Raw genomic sequence first — 15,634 nt, forward strand, 5'->3', positions numbered from 1 at the left:
GAGTGGGTGGGCAAGTGTTTCTGGATGGATATAGCATAGGTTTTTAATGACTTTCCTGTCTATGGGTCAGGTTGATTTATGGCTGATTTTTCAGTAGTGTCTCAAGAGTATGTGTGTGCATGTGTGTTCTTTGGGAGAATGGTTGTCATTGGAATGGGTCAGAAATGCTTAAAGAGCAGGGCAAGTTTTTGCAGTAAGTGTGGATCTTCTTTACAATGCTGCGAGTCTTGTGGTTTACTGTGTTGAGAAAGGAGCGCCAGTCTGTAGCTTGCCTGTCAGTGATTAAACTGTAATGGTGTTATTCAGAGTTCAGATTTGTTCTCTGATTTCTAATGAAGGTAAGTGGTTCTTCCTGAACTGTCTTTTTTTTTTGTCTTATGAGGCATGTCACTTGGAGGGAGAAGTTTGGGTTATGTGGTATGTGGTAATTGGTGGCAGACAGGCACAAACCTGTGAGGTACAACATTACCATCTCCAAAACTTTATATCATAATGAATTGAGAAAAGAAAGAGGGGCAAGTATGAAGTCTGTTGGGGATGAGAGAGCTTGGGAAGTGAGTCAGTTGTTGTTCACTGATGATACAGCGCTGGTGGCTGATTCATGTGAGAAACTGCTGAAGCTGGTGACTGAGTTTGGAAAAGTGTGTGGAAGAAGAAAGTTAAGAGTAAATGTGAATAAGAGCAAGGTTATTAGGTACAGTAGGGTTGAGGGTCAAGTCAATTGGGAGGTGAGTTTGAATGGAGAAAAACTGGAGGAAGTGAAGTGTTTTAGATATCTGGGAGTGGATCTGGCAGCGGATGGAACCATGGAAGCGGAAGTAGATCATAGGGTGGGGGAGGGGGCGAAAATCCTGGGGGCCTTGAAGAATGTGTGGAAGTCGAGAACATTATCTCGCAAAGCAAAAATGGGTATGTTTGAAGGAATAGTGGTTCCAACAATGTTGTATGGTTGCGAGGTGTGGGCTATGGATAGAGTTGTGCGCAGGAGGATGTATGTGCTGGAAATGAGATGTTTGAGGAAAATGTGTGGTGTGAGGTGGTTTGATCGAGTGAGTAACGTAAGGGTAAGAGAGATGTGTGGAAATAAAAAGAGCGTGGTTGAGAGAGCAGAAGAGAGTGTTTTGAAGTGGTTTGGGCACATGGAGAGGATGAGTGAGGAAAGATTGACCAAGAGGATATATGTGTCGGAGGTGGAGGGAACAAGGAGAAGAGGGAGACCAAATTGGAGGTGGAAAGATGGAGTGAAAAAGATTTTGTGTGATCGGGGCCTGAACATGCAGGAGGGTGAAAGGAGGGCAAGGAATAGAGTGAATTGGAGCGATGTGGTATACCGGGGTTGACATGCTGTCGGTGGATTGAATCAGGGCATGTGAAGCGTCTGGGGTAAACCATGGAAAGCTGTGTAGGTATGTATATTTGCGTGTGTGGACCTATGTATATACATGTGTATGGGGGGGGGGGGGTTGGGCCATTTCTTTCGTCTGTTTCCTTGCGCTACCTCGCAAACGCGGGAGACAGCGACAAAGTATAATAAAAAAAAAAATATATATATATATATATATATATATATATATATATATATGATGATACAGCGCTGGTGGCTGATTCATGTGAGAAACTGCTGAAGCTGGTGACTGAGTTTGGTAAAGTGTGTGGAAGAAGAAAGTTAAGAGTAAATGTGAATAAGAGCAAGGTTATTAGGTACAGTAGGGTTGAGGGTCAAGTCAATTGGGAGGTGAGTTTGAATGGAGAAAAACTGGAGGAAGTGAAGTGTTTTAGATATCTGGGAGTGGATCTGGCAGCGGATGGAACCATGGAAGCGGAAGTGGATCATAGGGTGGGGGAGGGGGCGAAAATCCTGGGGGCCTTGAAGAATGTGTGGAAGTCGAGAACATTATCTCGGAAAGCAAAAATGGGTATGTTTGAAGGAATAGTGGTTCCAACAATGTTGTATGGTTGCGAGGCGTGGGCTATGGATAGAGTTGTGCGCAGGAGGATGGATGTGCTGGAAATGAAATGTTTGAGGACAATGTGTGGTGTGAGGTGGTTTGATCGAGTAAGTAACGTAAGGGTAAGAGAGATGTGTGGAAATAAAAAGAGCGTGGTTGAGAGAGCAGAAGAGGGTGTTTTGAAGTGGTTTGGGCACATGGAGAGGATGAGTGAGGAAAGATTGACCAAGAGGATATATGTGTCGGAGGTGGAGGGAGCAAGGAGAAGAGGGAGACCAAATTGGAGGTGGAAAGATGGAGTGAAAAAGATTTTGTGTGATCGGGGCCTGAACATGCAGGAGGGTGAAAGGAGGGCAAGGAATAGAGTGAATTGGAGCGATGTGGTATACCGGGGTTGACGTGCTGTCAGTGGATTGAATCAAGGCATGTGAAGCGTCTGGGGTAAACCATGGAAAGCTGTGTAGGTATGTATATTTGCGTGTGTGGACGTATGTATATACATGTGTATGGGGGGGGTTGGGCCATTTCTTTCATCTGTTTCCTTGCGCTACCTCGCAAACGCGGGAGACAGCGACAAAGTATAAAAAAAAAAAAAATATATATATATATATATATATATATATATATATATATATATATATATATATATATGTATGTGTGTATACATACATATATATATATATATATTATCCCTGGGGATAGGGGAGAAAGAATACTTCCCACGTATTCCCTGCGTGTCGTAGAAGGCGACTAAAAGGGGAGGGAGCGGGGGGCTGGAAATCCTCCCCTCACATTATTTTTTTTTTAATTTTCCAAAAGAAGGAACAGAGAAGGGGGCCAGGTGAGGATATTCCCTTAGGGGCCCAGTTCTCTGTTCTCAACGCTACCTCGCTAATGCGGGAAATGGCGAATAGTTTGAAAGAAAAAAGAATTGAGAAAACAGGAAAGATCAAATACTATTTCCAGAAACACTCACCTATTGTGAAGATGTTGAACAATGTCCCCTGTAAAGAAAAAAAAATTGAATAGTGTATGTAAGTGAACCTGAAGAAAAATGTCAACACACTATAATCAACTAAACATAAGTGTTTATATTACAAACCCCACTTTATGTGCCACAGTAAGCTGTGCTATTTAAAAGAGTGTCGGGATCCAGGCAGTGTAACCACATACCATGGTTAAGTAAGATGAATTTAAAATAAGCAGAGAAAATACAGTAAAACATCTGTCTACCTATCTTCATTATAAATTCCAGCCCTGTAAGAGCCTTCCTATTTATAATCATCATCAATTCCATTTAAGTGAAATAGGCAATATCAATTTCATATAAATTTCCAAAAATTACAAACAACAAGGTATACTTATGCTTCAGTGCTACCCAGCATAATGTCTAAACCTGTATCATAGAATACTACAGAAGCATGATGCATCAGTTTGTGTTATAGGGCACTACTGGAGCATGTTACATGAACCTGTATTATAAAATACCACTGAAGCATGATGCCTCAGTCTGTATCAGAGATTACTACTGAAGCATGATGCCTCAATCTGTATGAGAAAATACTATTGAAACATGATGCCTCAATCTGTATTAGAGAATACTAGTGAAGCTTGATGCTTCAATCTGCATTACAGGGCAGTACTGGAGCACGAGGCCTAAACCTGTCTAACAAAACATGACTGATGCATGATATCTAAACTGCTGTAGTATGATGTGTAAACCTGCGTTAGAATTTACTACAAGATGATGCATGGTGTAAACCTGTACGTCAGAGTGCTACTACAGGATGATGCACAAACCTATACGTTAAGGGTACTACTACAGCATAATGCTAACAACTACATGTTAAAGCACTTCTTGAGCATGATGCCTAAACTTGCATGTTAAAGTACTCCTGGGCTATGATGGCTTGACCTACATGTTGAGTACTACTGGAGGATGATGCCTAAACTTGTATGTTAGAGTGTTACTGGAGCATGATGTCTAAACTGTATGTTGGAGTACTACAGGAAAAAATGCCTTAACTTGTATGTTTGAGTACTACTGTAGCATGATGCCTTAATTTGTTTGCTTGAGTATTACCGGGGCATGATGCCAGAACCTGTATATATGTTACAACACTGCTACAGTATTCCTAAACTTGTATGTTTGAGTACTATTGGATCATGATGCTTAAACATGTATAATAGATAAGAGTGGAGCATGATGCCTTAACCAGTAAATCAGAGAATAACTGAGGACTGATACCTGAACCTCTACAAATCTTTACATTTGCCTCTACAAGATACTGATAAGACATCCCTCCAGTTCTCCCTCTCAGCACATCAACATCCAAAAGTCTCTCTCACGCGCTTATCAATTAACACATGATCCAATAAGACTCTCTGGCCATCTCTCCTACTTATATACATATACTTATGTACGTATATATCTCATTTTAAATCAGGTATTCCTCATCACCAGTACTTTTTCAGCACACAAATCTACAAGCTCTTCACCATTTCCATTTCCAACACTGAACACCCTTTGTCCACCAATTATACCCTCAACTGCCATATTACTCACCTTGGCATTCAAATCATCCATCACTATAACCCAGTCTCGTGCATCAAAGCTACTAACACACTCACTCAGCTGCTCCCAAAACACTTGCCTCTCAAGATCATTCTTTTCATGACCAGATACATAGGCACCAATAATCGCCCATCTCTCTCCATCCACTTTCAGTTTTACCCATATCAATCTAGAGTTTACTTTCTTACACTCTATCATATACTACCACAACTCCTGCTTCAGGAGTAGTGCTACTCCTTCCTTTCCTCTTGTCCTCTCACCAACCCCTGACTTTACTCCTAAGGTTTTAAGAAAGAGGACAGAATGTTAGGGTGAAGAGAGTTGTGAGAGTAAGTGAGCTTGGAAAGGAGACCTGTGTAAGGAAAAATCAGAAGAGATTGAGTGCAGAATGGAAAAAGATGAGAGCAAATGATGTAAGGGGAGTGGGGAAGGACTGGGATGTATTTAAGGAAACAGTGATGACTTGCGCAAAAAATGCTTGTGGCATGAGAAAGGTGGGAAGTGTGAGATAAGAAAGAGTAGTATGTGGTGGAATGAAGAACAAAGATTGTTTGTGAAAGAGAAGAGAGAGGCATTTGGATGATACTTGCAAGGATATAGTGTGAATGACTGGGAGATGTATAAAAGAAGGAGGCAGGAGGTCAAGAGAAATGTGCAAAAGGTGAAAAAGAGGGCAAATGAGAGATGGGGTGAGAGAGTATTATAAAATTTTAGGGAGAAAAAAAGATGTTTTGGAAGGAGGTAAATAAAGTGCATAAGACAAGAGAACAAATGGGAACATCGGTGAAGGGGGCTAATGGGGAGGTAATAACAAGTAGTGATGAAGTGAGAAGGAGATGGAGTGAGTATTTTGAAGGTTTGTTGAATGTGTTTGATAAGAGTGCCAGATATAGGGTGTTTTGGTCGAGGTGGTGTGCGAGGTGAGAGGGTTAGGGAGAATGGTTTGGTAAACAGAGAAGAGGTAATGAAAGCTTTATGAAAAATCAAAGCCAGCAAGGCAGCAGGTATGGATGGCATTGCAGTGGACTTTATAAAAATGGGGGTGACTGTGCTGTTGACTGGTTGGTAAGGACATTTAGCGTATGTATAGTTCATGGTGAAGTGCCCGAAGATTGGAAGAATCCATGCATAGTGCCACTGTACAAAGGCAAAGGAGATAGAGGTGAGTGTTCAAATTACAGAAGTATAAGTTTGTTGAGTATTCCTGGGAAATTATACGGGAGGGTATTGATTGAGAGGGTAAAGGCAGATTGGGGAAGAGCAGTGTGGTTTCAGAAGTGGTAAAGGATGTGTAGATCAGGTGTTTGCTTTGAAGAATGTTTATTATATTTATCATACTTTGTCGCTGACCCCTGCGTTAGCAAGGTAGCGCAAGGACACAGATGAAAGAAAGGCCCAACCCACCCAAATACACATGTATATGCATACACGTCCACACACGCACATATACATACCTATACATCTCAACGTATACATATATATACACACAGACATATAAATATATTCACATGTACATAATTCATACTTGTGGCCCTTATTCACAGCCATTGCCACCCTGCCACACATGAAATAACAACCCTCTCCCCCCATATGTGCACAAGGTAGCACTAGGAAAAGTCAACAAAGGCCACATTCGTTTACACTCAGTCTCTAGCTGTCATGTATAATGCACCGAAACCACAGTTCCTTTTCCACAACCAGGCCCCACAAAACTTTCCATCGTTTACCCCAGATGCGTCATATGCCCTGATTCAATCCATTGACAGCACGTCGACCCCGGTATACCACATCGTTCCAATTCACTCTATTCCTTGCACCCCTTTCACCCTCCTGCATGTTCAGGCCCACGTCACTCAGAATTTTTTTCACTCCATCTTTCCACCTCCAATTTGGTCTCCTACTTCTCCTCATTCCCTCCACCTATCACACATATACCCTCTTTGTCATCTTTCCACACTCATTCTCTCCATGTGACCAAACCTTTTCAAAACACCCTCTTCTGCTCTCTCAACTACACTTTTTATTACCACACATCTCTCTTACCCTTCCATTACTTAATCAAACCACCCCACACCTCATATTGTCCTCAAACATCTCATTTCCATAGGGGACAGGGGAGAAAGAATACTTCCCACGCATTCCTCACGTGTCGTAATAGGCGACTAAAGGGGACAGGAATGGGGGGCTAGAAACCCTCCCCTCCTTGTATTTTAATTTTCTAAAAGGGGAAACAGAAGAAGGAGTCACGCGGGGAGTGCCCATCCTCTTCGAAGGGTCAGATTGGGGTGTCTAAATGTGTGAGGATGTAACCAAGATGAGAAAAAAGGAGAGATAGGAAGTATTTTTGAGAAAAGGAACCTGGATGTTTTGGCTCTGAGTGAAACGAAGCTCAAGGGTAAAGGGGAAGAGTGGTTTGGGAATGTCTTGGAAGTAAAGTCAGGGGTTAGTGAGAGAACAAGAGCAAGGGAAGAAGTAGCACTACTCCTGAAACAGGAGTGGTGGGAGTATGTGATAGAGTGTAAGAAAGTAAACTCTAGATTGATATGGGTAAAACTGAAAGTGGATGGAGAGAGATGGGTGATTATTGGTGCATATGCACCTGGGAATGAGAAGAAAGATCATGAGAGGCAAGTGTTTTGGGAGCAGCTGAATGAGTGTGTTAGTAGTGTTGATGCACAAGACTGGGTTATAGTGATGGGTGATTTGAATGCAAAGTTAAGTAATGTGGCAGTTGAGGGAATAATTGGTGTGCATGGGGTGTTCAGTGTTGTAAATGGAAATGGTGAAGAGCTTGTAGAATTATGTGCTGAAAAAGGACTTGTGATTGGGAATACCTGGTTTAAAAAGAGAGGTATACACAAGTATACGTATGCAAGTAAGAGAGATGCCCAGAGAGCGTTATTAGATTGTGATAATTGATAGGCGCGCAAAAGAGAGACTTTTGGATGTTAATGTGCTGAGGTGCAACTGGAGGGATGTCTGATCATTATCTTGCAGAGGCGAAAGTGAAGATTTGTAGAGATTTACACAAAAGAAGAGAGTATGTTGGGGTGAAGAGAGTGGTGAGAGTAAGTGAGCTTTGGAAGGAGACTTGTGTGAGGAAGTAGCAGGTGAGACTGAGTACAGAATGGAAAAAGGTGAGAACAAAAGACATAAGGGGAGTGGGGGAGAAATGGAATGTGCGTGGGAGGTGGGGAGATTAGAAAGGGTAGTGTGTGGTGAGATGAAGAAGTAAGATTATTAGTGAAAGAGAAGAGAGAGGCATTTTGACAAGTTGGGAAATAGTGCAAATGACTGGGAGATGTATAAAAGAAAGAGGCAGGAGGTCAAGAGAAAGGTGCATGAGGTGAAAAAGAGGGCAAATGAGAGTTGGGGTGAGAGAGTATCATTAAATTTTAGGGAGAATAAAAAAGGGGGTGACTGTATTGTTGACTGGTTGGTAAGGTTATTTAATGTATGTATGATTCATGGTGAGGTGCCTGAGGACTGGCGGAATGCGTGCATAGTGCCATTGTACAAAGGCAAAGGGGATAAGAGTGAGTGCTCAAATTACAGAGGTATAAGTTTGTTCAGTATTCCTGGTAAATTATATGGGAGGGTATTGATTGAGAGGGTGAAGGCATGTACAGAGCATCAGATTGGGGAAGAGCAGTGTGGTTTCAGAAGTGGTAGAGGATGTGTGGATCAGGTCTTTGCTTTGAAGAATGTATGTGAGAAATACTTAGAAAAGCAAATGGATTTGTATGTAGCATTTATGGATCTGGAGAAGGCATGTGATAGAGTTGATAGAGATGCTCTGTGGAAGGCATTAAGAATATATGGTGTGGGAGGCAAGTTGTTAGAAGCAGTGAAAAGTTTTTATCGAGGATGTAAGGCATGTGTACATGTAGGAAGAGAGGAAAGTGATTGGTTCTCAGTGAATGTAGGTTTGCGGCAGGGTGTGTGATGTCTCCATGGTTGTTTAATTTGTTTATGGATGGGGTTGTTAGGGAGGTGAGTGCAAGAGTTTTGGAAAGAGGGGCAAGTATGAAGTCTGTTGTGGATGAGAGCTTGGGAAGTGAGTCAGTTGTTGTTCGCTGATGATACAGCTCTGATGGCTGATTCATGTGAGAAACTGCAGAAGCTGGTGACTGAGTTTGGTAAAGTGTGTGAAAGAAGAAAGTTAAGAGTAAATGTGAATAAGAGCAAGGTTATTAGGTACAGTAGGGTTGAGGGTCAAGTCAATTGGGAGGTAAGTTTGAATGGAGAAAAACTGGAGGAAGTAAAGTGTTTTAGATATCTGGGAGTGGATCTGGCAGCGGCTGGAACCATGGAAGTGGAAGTGAGTCAGAGGGTGGGGGAGGGGGTGATGGTTCTGGGAGCATTGAGGAATGTGTGGAAGGCTAGAACGTTATCTAGGAGAGCAAAATTGGGCATGTTTGAAGGAATAGTGGTTCCAACAATGTTATATGGTTGCAAGGCATGGGCTATAGATGTGGTTGTGTGGAGGAGGAAGGATGTGTTGGAAATGAAATGTCTGAGGACAATATGTGGTGTGAGGTGGTTTGATCGAGTTAGTAATGAAAGGGTAAGAGAGAGATGTGTTTTCTATAAAGAGTGTGGTTGAGAGAGCAGAAAAGGGTGTTTTGAAATGGTTTGGTCACATGGAGAGAATGAGTGAGGAAAGATTGGCAAAGAGGATATATGTGTCAGAGGTGGAGGGAACGAGGAGAAGTGGGAGACCAAATTGGAGGTAGAAGGATGGAGTGAAAAAGATTTTTGAGCGATCCGGGCCTGAACATACAGGGGGGTGAAAGACGTTTTAAGAATAAAGTGAATTGGAACAATGTGGTATACCAGGATCGACGTTCTGTCAATGGATTGAACCAAACCATGTGAAGCGTCTGGGGTAAACCATGATAAGTTTTGTGTGGCCTGGACGTGGAGAGGGAGCCGTGGTTTTGGTGCATTACACATGACAGCTAGAGAATGAGGGTGAACGAATGTGGCCTTTGTTGTCTTTTCCTAGTGCTACCTCGCATGCGTATGGGGGATTTGGGGGTGCCATTTCATGTGTGGCAGGGTGGCGACAGGAACAGATGATGGCAGCAAGTATGAATATGTAAATGTGTATATATGTATATGTCTGTGTATGTATATGTGCATGTGTGGATGTGTATTTATATACATGTGTATGTGGGTGGGTTGGGCCTTTCTTTCTTCTGTTTCCTTGCGCTACCTCACTAACGCAGGAGACAGCGACAGAGTATAAAAAATAAGTAAATAGTCTGTGTATGTATAAGTATGTATACATTGAAATGTTATTATACTTTGTCGCTGTCTCCTGCATTAGCAAGGTAGCACAAGGAAACAGACGAAAGAAAGGCCCAACCAACCCACACACATGTATATAAATACAAGTCCACACACGCACATACACATACCTATACATTTCAATAGGTACATATATATACACACACAGACATATACATATATGCACATGTACATAATACATACTTGCGGCCTTTATTCTTTCCCACTGCCACCCCGCCACACATGAAATGACAACCCCCTCCACATGCATGCATGCGAGGTAGCACTAGGAAAAGACAACAAAGGACACATTCGTTCACACACAGTCTCTAGCTGACATGTATAATGCACTGAAACCACAGCTCCCTTTCCACATCCAGGCCCCCACAAAACATTCCATGGGTTACCCCAGACGCTTCACATGCCCTGGTTCAATCCACTGACAGCACGTCAACCCCGGTATACCACATCGTTCCAATTCACACTATTCCTTGCACGCTTTTCACCCTCCTGCCTGTTCAGTCCCCAATCGCTCAAAATCTTTTTCACCCCATCTTTCCACCTCCAATATTGTCTCCCATACTTCTCCACGTTCCCTCTACCTCTGACACATATATCCTCTTTGTCAATCTTTCCTCACTCATTCTCTCCATGTAACCAAACCATTTCAAAACACCCTTTTCTGCTCTCTCAACCATACTCTTTTTATTACCACACATCTCTCTTACCTTTTGATTACTTACTCAATCAAACCACCTCACACCACCTTAAACATCCCATTTCCAACACATCCACTCTCCTCCACACAACTCTATCTAAAGCCCACACTTTGCAACCATATAACATTGTTGGAACCACTATTCCTTCAAACATACCCATTTTTGCTTTCTGACATAATGTTCTCGCCTTCCACACATTCTTCAACGCTCCCAGAACATTCGCCCCCTCCCTCACCCTGTGACTCACTTCTGCTTCCATGGTTCCATCTGCTGCCAAATCCACTCCAAGATATCTAAAACACTTCACTTCCTCCAGTTTTCTCCATTAAAACTTACCTCCCAATTGACTTGTCCCTCAACCCTGCTGTACCTAATAACCTTGCTCTTATTCACATTTACTCTCAGCTTTCTTCTTTCACACACTTTACCAAACTCAGTCACCGGCTTCTGCAGTTTCTCACATGAATCAGCCATCAGAGCCGTATCATCAGCAAACAACAACTGACTCACTTCCCAAGCTCTCTCATCCACAACAGACTGCATACTTGCACCTCTTTTTCCAAAACTCTTGCATTCACCTCCCTAACAACCCCCATCCATAAACTAATTAAACAACCATGGAGACATCACGCACCCCTGCTGAAAACCGACATTCACTGAGAACCAATCACTTTCCTCTCTTCCTACTTGTACACATGCCTTACATCCTCAATAAAAACTTTTCACTGCTTTTAACAACTTGCCTCCCACACCATATATTCTTAATACCTTCAACAGAGCATCTCTATCAACTCATTTGCCTTCTCCAGATCCATAAATGCTACATACAAATCCATTTGATTTTCTAAATATTTCTCAAATACATTCTTCAAAGCAAACACCTGATCCACACATCCTCTACCACTTCTGAATCCACACTGCTCTTCCCCAGTCTGATGCTCTGTACATGCCTTCACCCTCTCAATCCATACACTCCCATATAATTTACCAGGAAAACTCAACAAAGTTAAACCTCAATAATTTGAGCACTCACCTTTATCCCCTTTGCCTTTGAACAATGGCACTATGCATGCATTTTGCCAGTAATCAGGCATCTCACCATGAGTCATACATACATTAAATATCCTTACCAACCAGTCAACAGCACAGTCACCCCTTTTTTTTAATAAATTCCACTACAATACCATTCAAACCTGCTGCCTTGCCAGCTTTCATCTTCCACAAAGCTTTTACTACTTCTTCTCTGTTTACCAAATCATTCTCCCTAACCTGCTCACTTCGCACACCACCTCAACCAAAACACCCTATATCTGCCACTCTATCATCAAACACATTCAACAAACCTTCAAAAAAAGCACTCCATCTCCTTCTCACATCACCACTACTTGTTATCACCTCCCCATTAGCCCCTTCACCAATGTTCCCATTTGTTGTCTCGTCTTATACACTTTATTTACCTCCTTCCAAAACATATTTTTATTCTCTCCAAAATTTAATGATACTCTCTCACCCCAACTCTCATTTGCCCTCTTTTTCACCTCTTGCACCTTTCTCTTAACTTCCTGCCTTTTCTTTTATACATATCCCAGTCATTTGCACTATTTCCCTGCAAAACTTGTCAAAATGCCTCTCTCTTCTCTTTCACTAATAATCTTACTTCTTCATCCAACCACTCACAAACCTTTTTAATCTGCCCATCTCCTATGCTTCTCATGTCACAAGCACCTTTAGCGCAAGCCATCACTGCTTCCCTAAATACATACCATTCCTCCCCCACCCCCCTTACATTCTTTGCTCTCACCTTTTTCCATTCAGCACTCAATCTCTCCTGGTACTTCCTCACACAAGTCCCCTTCCCAAGCTCACTTACTCCCACCACTCTCTTCACACCAACATTCTCTCTTCTTTTCTGAAAACCTCTACAAATCTTCACCTTTGCCTCCTTAAGATAATGATCAGACATCCCTCCAGTTGTACCTCTCAGCACATTAATATCCAAAAGTCTCTCTTTCGCACGCCTATCAATTAACACATAATCCAATAATGTTCTCTGGCCACCTCTCCTACTTACATACATATACTTATGTATATCTCTCTTTTTAAGCCAGGTATTCCCAATCACCAGTCCTTTTTCAGCACATAAATGTACAAGCTCTTCACCATTTCCATTTACAACACCAATTATTCCCTCAACTGCCACATTACTTAGCTTTCCATTCAAATCACCCATCACTATAACCTGGTCTCGTGCATCAAAACTACCCACACACTCACTCAGCTGCTTCCAAAACATTTGCCTCTCATGATCTTTCTTCTCATGCCCAGGTGCATACGCACCAATAATCACCCATCTCTCTCCATCCACTTTCAGTTTTACCCATATCAATCCAGAGTTTACTTTCTTACACTATTATATACTCCTACCATTCCTGTTTCAGTAGTGCTACTCCTTCCCTTGCTCTTGTCCTCTCACCAACCCCTGACTTTACTCCCAAAACATTTCAAAACCACTCTTCCCCTTTACCCTTGAGCTTTCTTTCACTCAGAGCCAAAACATCCAGGTTCCTTTCCTCAAACATACTACCTATCTCTCCTTTTTTCTCATCTTGGTTACATCCACACACATTTGGACACCCCAATCTGAGCCTTTGAGGAGGATGAGCACTCCCTGCATGACTCCTGTTTCCCCTTTTAGAAAGTTTAAATACAAGGAGGGGAGGGTTTCTAGCCCCCCATTCCTGTCCCCTTTAGTTGCCTTCTACGACACGTGAGGAATGTGTGGGAAGGTTTCGGCATTTGAGGAAAGGAGCCTGGATAGTTTTCAGAAAAGAAGAGAGAATGTTGGTGTGAAGAGAGTGGTGGGAGTTAAGTGAGCTTGGGAAGGCGACTTGTGTGAGGAAGTACCAGGAGAGATTGAGTGCTGAATGGAAAAAAGTGAGAGCAAAGAATGTAAGGGGAGTGGGGGAGGAATGGGATGTATTTAGGGAAGCAGTGATGGCTTACGCTAAAGATGTTTGTGACATGAGAAGCATGGGAGATGGGCAGATTAAAAAGGTTTGTGAGTGGTGGGATGAAGAAGTAAGATTATTAGTGAAAGAGAAGAGAGAGGCATTTTGACAAGTTTTGCAGGGAAATAGTGCAAATGACTGGGATATGTATAAAAGAAAAGGCAGGAAGTCAAGAGAATGGTGCAAGAGGTGAAAAAGAGGGCAAATAAGAGTTGGGGTGAGAGAGTATCATTAAATTTTGGAGAGAATAAAAATATGTTTTGGAAGGAGGTAAATAAAGTGTATAAGACGAGACAACAAATGGGAACATTGGTGAAGGGGCTAATGGGGAGGTGATAACAAGTAGTGGTGATGTGAGAAGGAGATGGAGTGCTTATTTTGAAGGTTTGTTGAATGTGGTAGATGATAGAGTGGCAGATATAGGGTGTTTTGGTTGAGGTGGTGTGCGAAGTGAGAAGGTTAGGGAGAATGATTTGGTAAACAGAGAAGAGGTAGTAAAAGCTTTGTGGAAGATGAAAGCTGGCAAGGCAGCGGGTTTCAATGGTATTGCAGTGGAATTTATTAAAAAAAGGGGTGACTGTGCTGTTGACTGGTTGGTAAGGATATTTAATGTATGCATGACTCATGGTGAGATGCCTGATTATTGGCAAAATGCATGCATAGTGCCACTGTTCAAAGGCAAAGGGGATAAAGGTGAGAGCTCAAATTATTGAGGTATAAGTTTGCTGAGTATTCCTGGTAAATAATATGGGAGGGTATTGCTTGAGAGGGTGAAGGCATGTACAGAGCATCAGATTGGGGAAGAGCAGTGTGGATTCAGAAGTGGTAGAGGATGTGTGGATCAGGTGTTTGCTTTGAAGAATGTATTTGAGAAATATCTAGAAAAGCAAATGGATTTGTATGTAGCATTTATGGATCTGGAGAAGGCAAATGATAGAGTTGATAGAGATGCTCTGTGGAAGGTATTAAGAATATATGGTGTGAGAGGCAAGTTGTTAGAAGCAGTGAAAAGTTTTTATCGAGGACATAAGGCATGTGTACAAGTAGGAAGAGAGGAAAGTGATTGGTTCTCAGAGAATGTCGGTTTTCAGCAGGGGTGCGTGATGTCTCCATGGTTGTTTAATTAGTCTATGGATGGGGTTGTTAGGGAGGTGAATGCAAGAGTTTTGGAAAGAGGGGCAAGTATGCAGTCTGTTGTGGATGAGAGAGCTTGGGAAGTGAGTCAATTGTTGTTCGCTGATGATACAGCTCTGATGGCTGATTCATGTGAGAAACTGCAGAAGCAGGTGACTGAGTTTGGTAAAGTGTGTGAAAGAAGAAAGCTGAGAGTAAATGTGAATAAGAGCAAGGTTATTAGGTACAGCAGGGTTGAGGGACAAGTCAATTGGGAGGTAAGTTTTAATGGAGAAAACTGGAGGAAGTGAAGTGTTTTAGATATCTTGGAGTGGATTTGGCAGCAGATGGAACCATGGAAGCGGAAGTGAGTCACAGGGTGAGGGAGGGGGCGAATGTTCTGGGAGTGTTGAAGAATGTGTGGAGGGTGAGAACATTATATCAGAAAGCAAAAATGGGTATGTTTGAAGGAATAGTGGTCCCAACAATGTTATATGGTTGCAAAGCGTGGGCTATAGAGTTGTGTGGAGGAGAGAGGATGTGTTGGAAATGGGATGTTTGAGGTGGTGTGAGGTGGTTTGATCGAGTAAGTAATCAAAGGGTAAGAGAGATGTGTGGTAATAAAAAGAGTGTGGTTGAGAGAGCGGAAAAGGGTGTTTTGAAATGGTTTGGTCACATGGAGAGAATGAGTGAGGAAAGATTGACAAAGAGGATATATGTGTCAGAGGTAGAGGGAACGTGGAGAAGTGGGAGACCAAATTGGAGGTGGAAAGATGGGGTGAAAAAGATTTTGAGCGACTGGGGACTGAACATGCAGGAGGGTGAAAAGCGTGCAAGGAATAGTGTGAATTGGAACGATGTGGTATACCGGGGTTGACGTGCTGTCAATGGATTGAACCAGGGCATGTGAAGCGTCTGGGGTAACCCATGGAATGTTTTGTGGGGGGCCTGGATGTGGAAAGGGAGCTGTGGTTTCAG

General features: G+C 42.4%; 1 protein-coding gene across 1 annotated transcript in view; it reads right to left on the reverse strand.

Moving 5' to 3' along the window:
• LOC139763309 (sodium/hydrogen exchanger 2-like) overlaps window positions 1–15,634 on the reverse strand; it is a 378,447-nt gene that overhangs the window by 274,890 nt on the left and 87,923 nt on the right. Inside the window, exon 7 of the mRNA XM_071689332.1 lies at window positions 2,926–2,953. Coding sequence (XP_071545433.1) covers window positions 2,926–2,953 — 28 coding nt within the window. The remainder of the gene's footprint in view (window positions 1–2,925; window positions 2,954–15,634) is intronic.

Source organism: Panulirus ornatus, chromosome 46 (assembly GCF_036320965.1).
Source record: "Panulirus ornatus isolate Po-2019 chromosome 46, ASM3632096v1, whole genome shotgun sequence".
Taxonomy (NCBI): domain Eukaryota; kingdom Metazoa; phylum Arthropoda; class Malacostraca; order Decapoda; family Palinuridae; genus Panulirus; species Panulirus ornatus.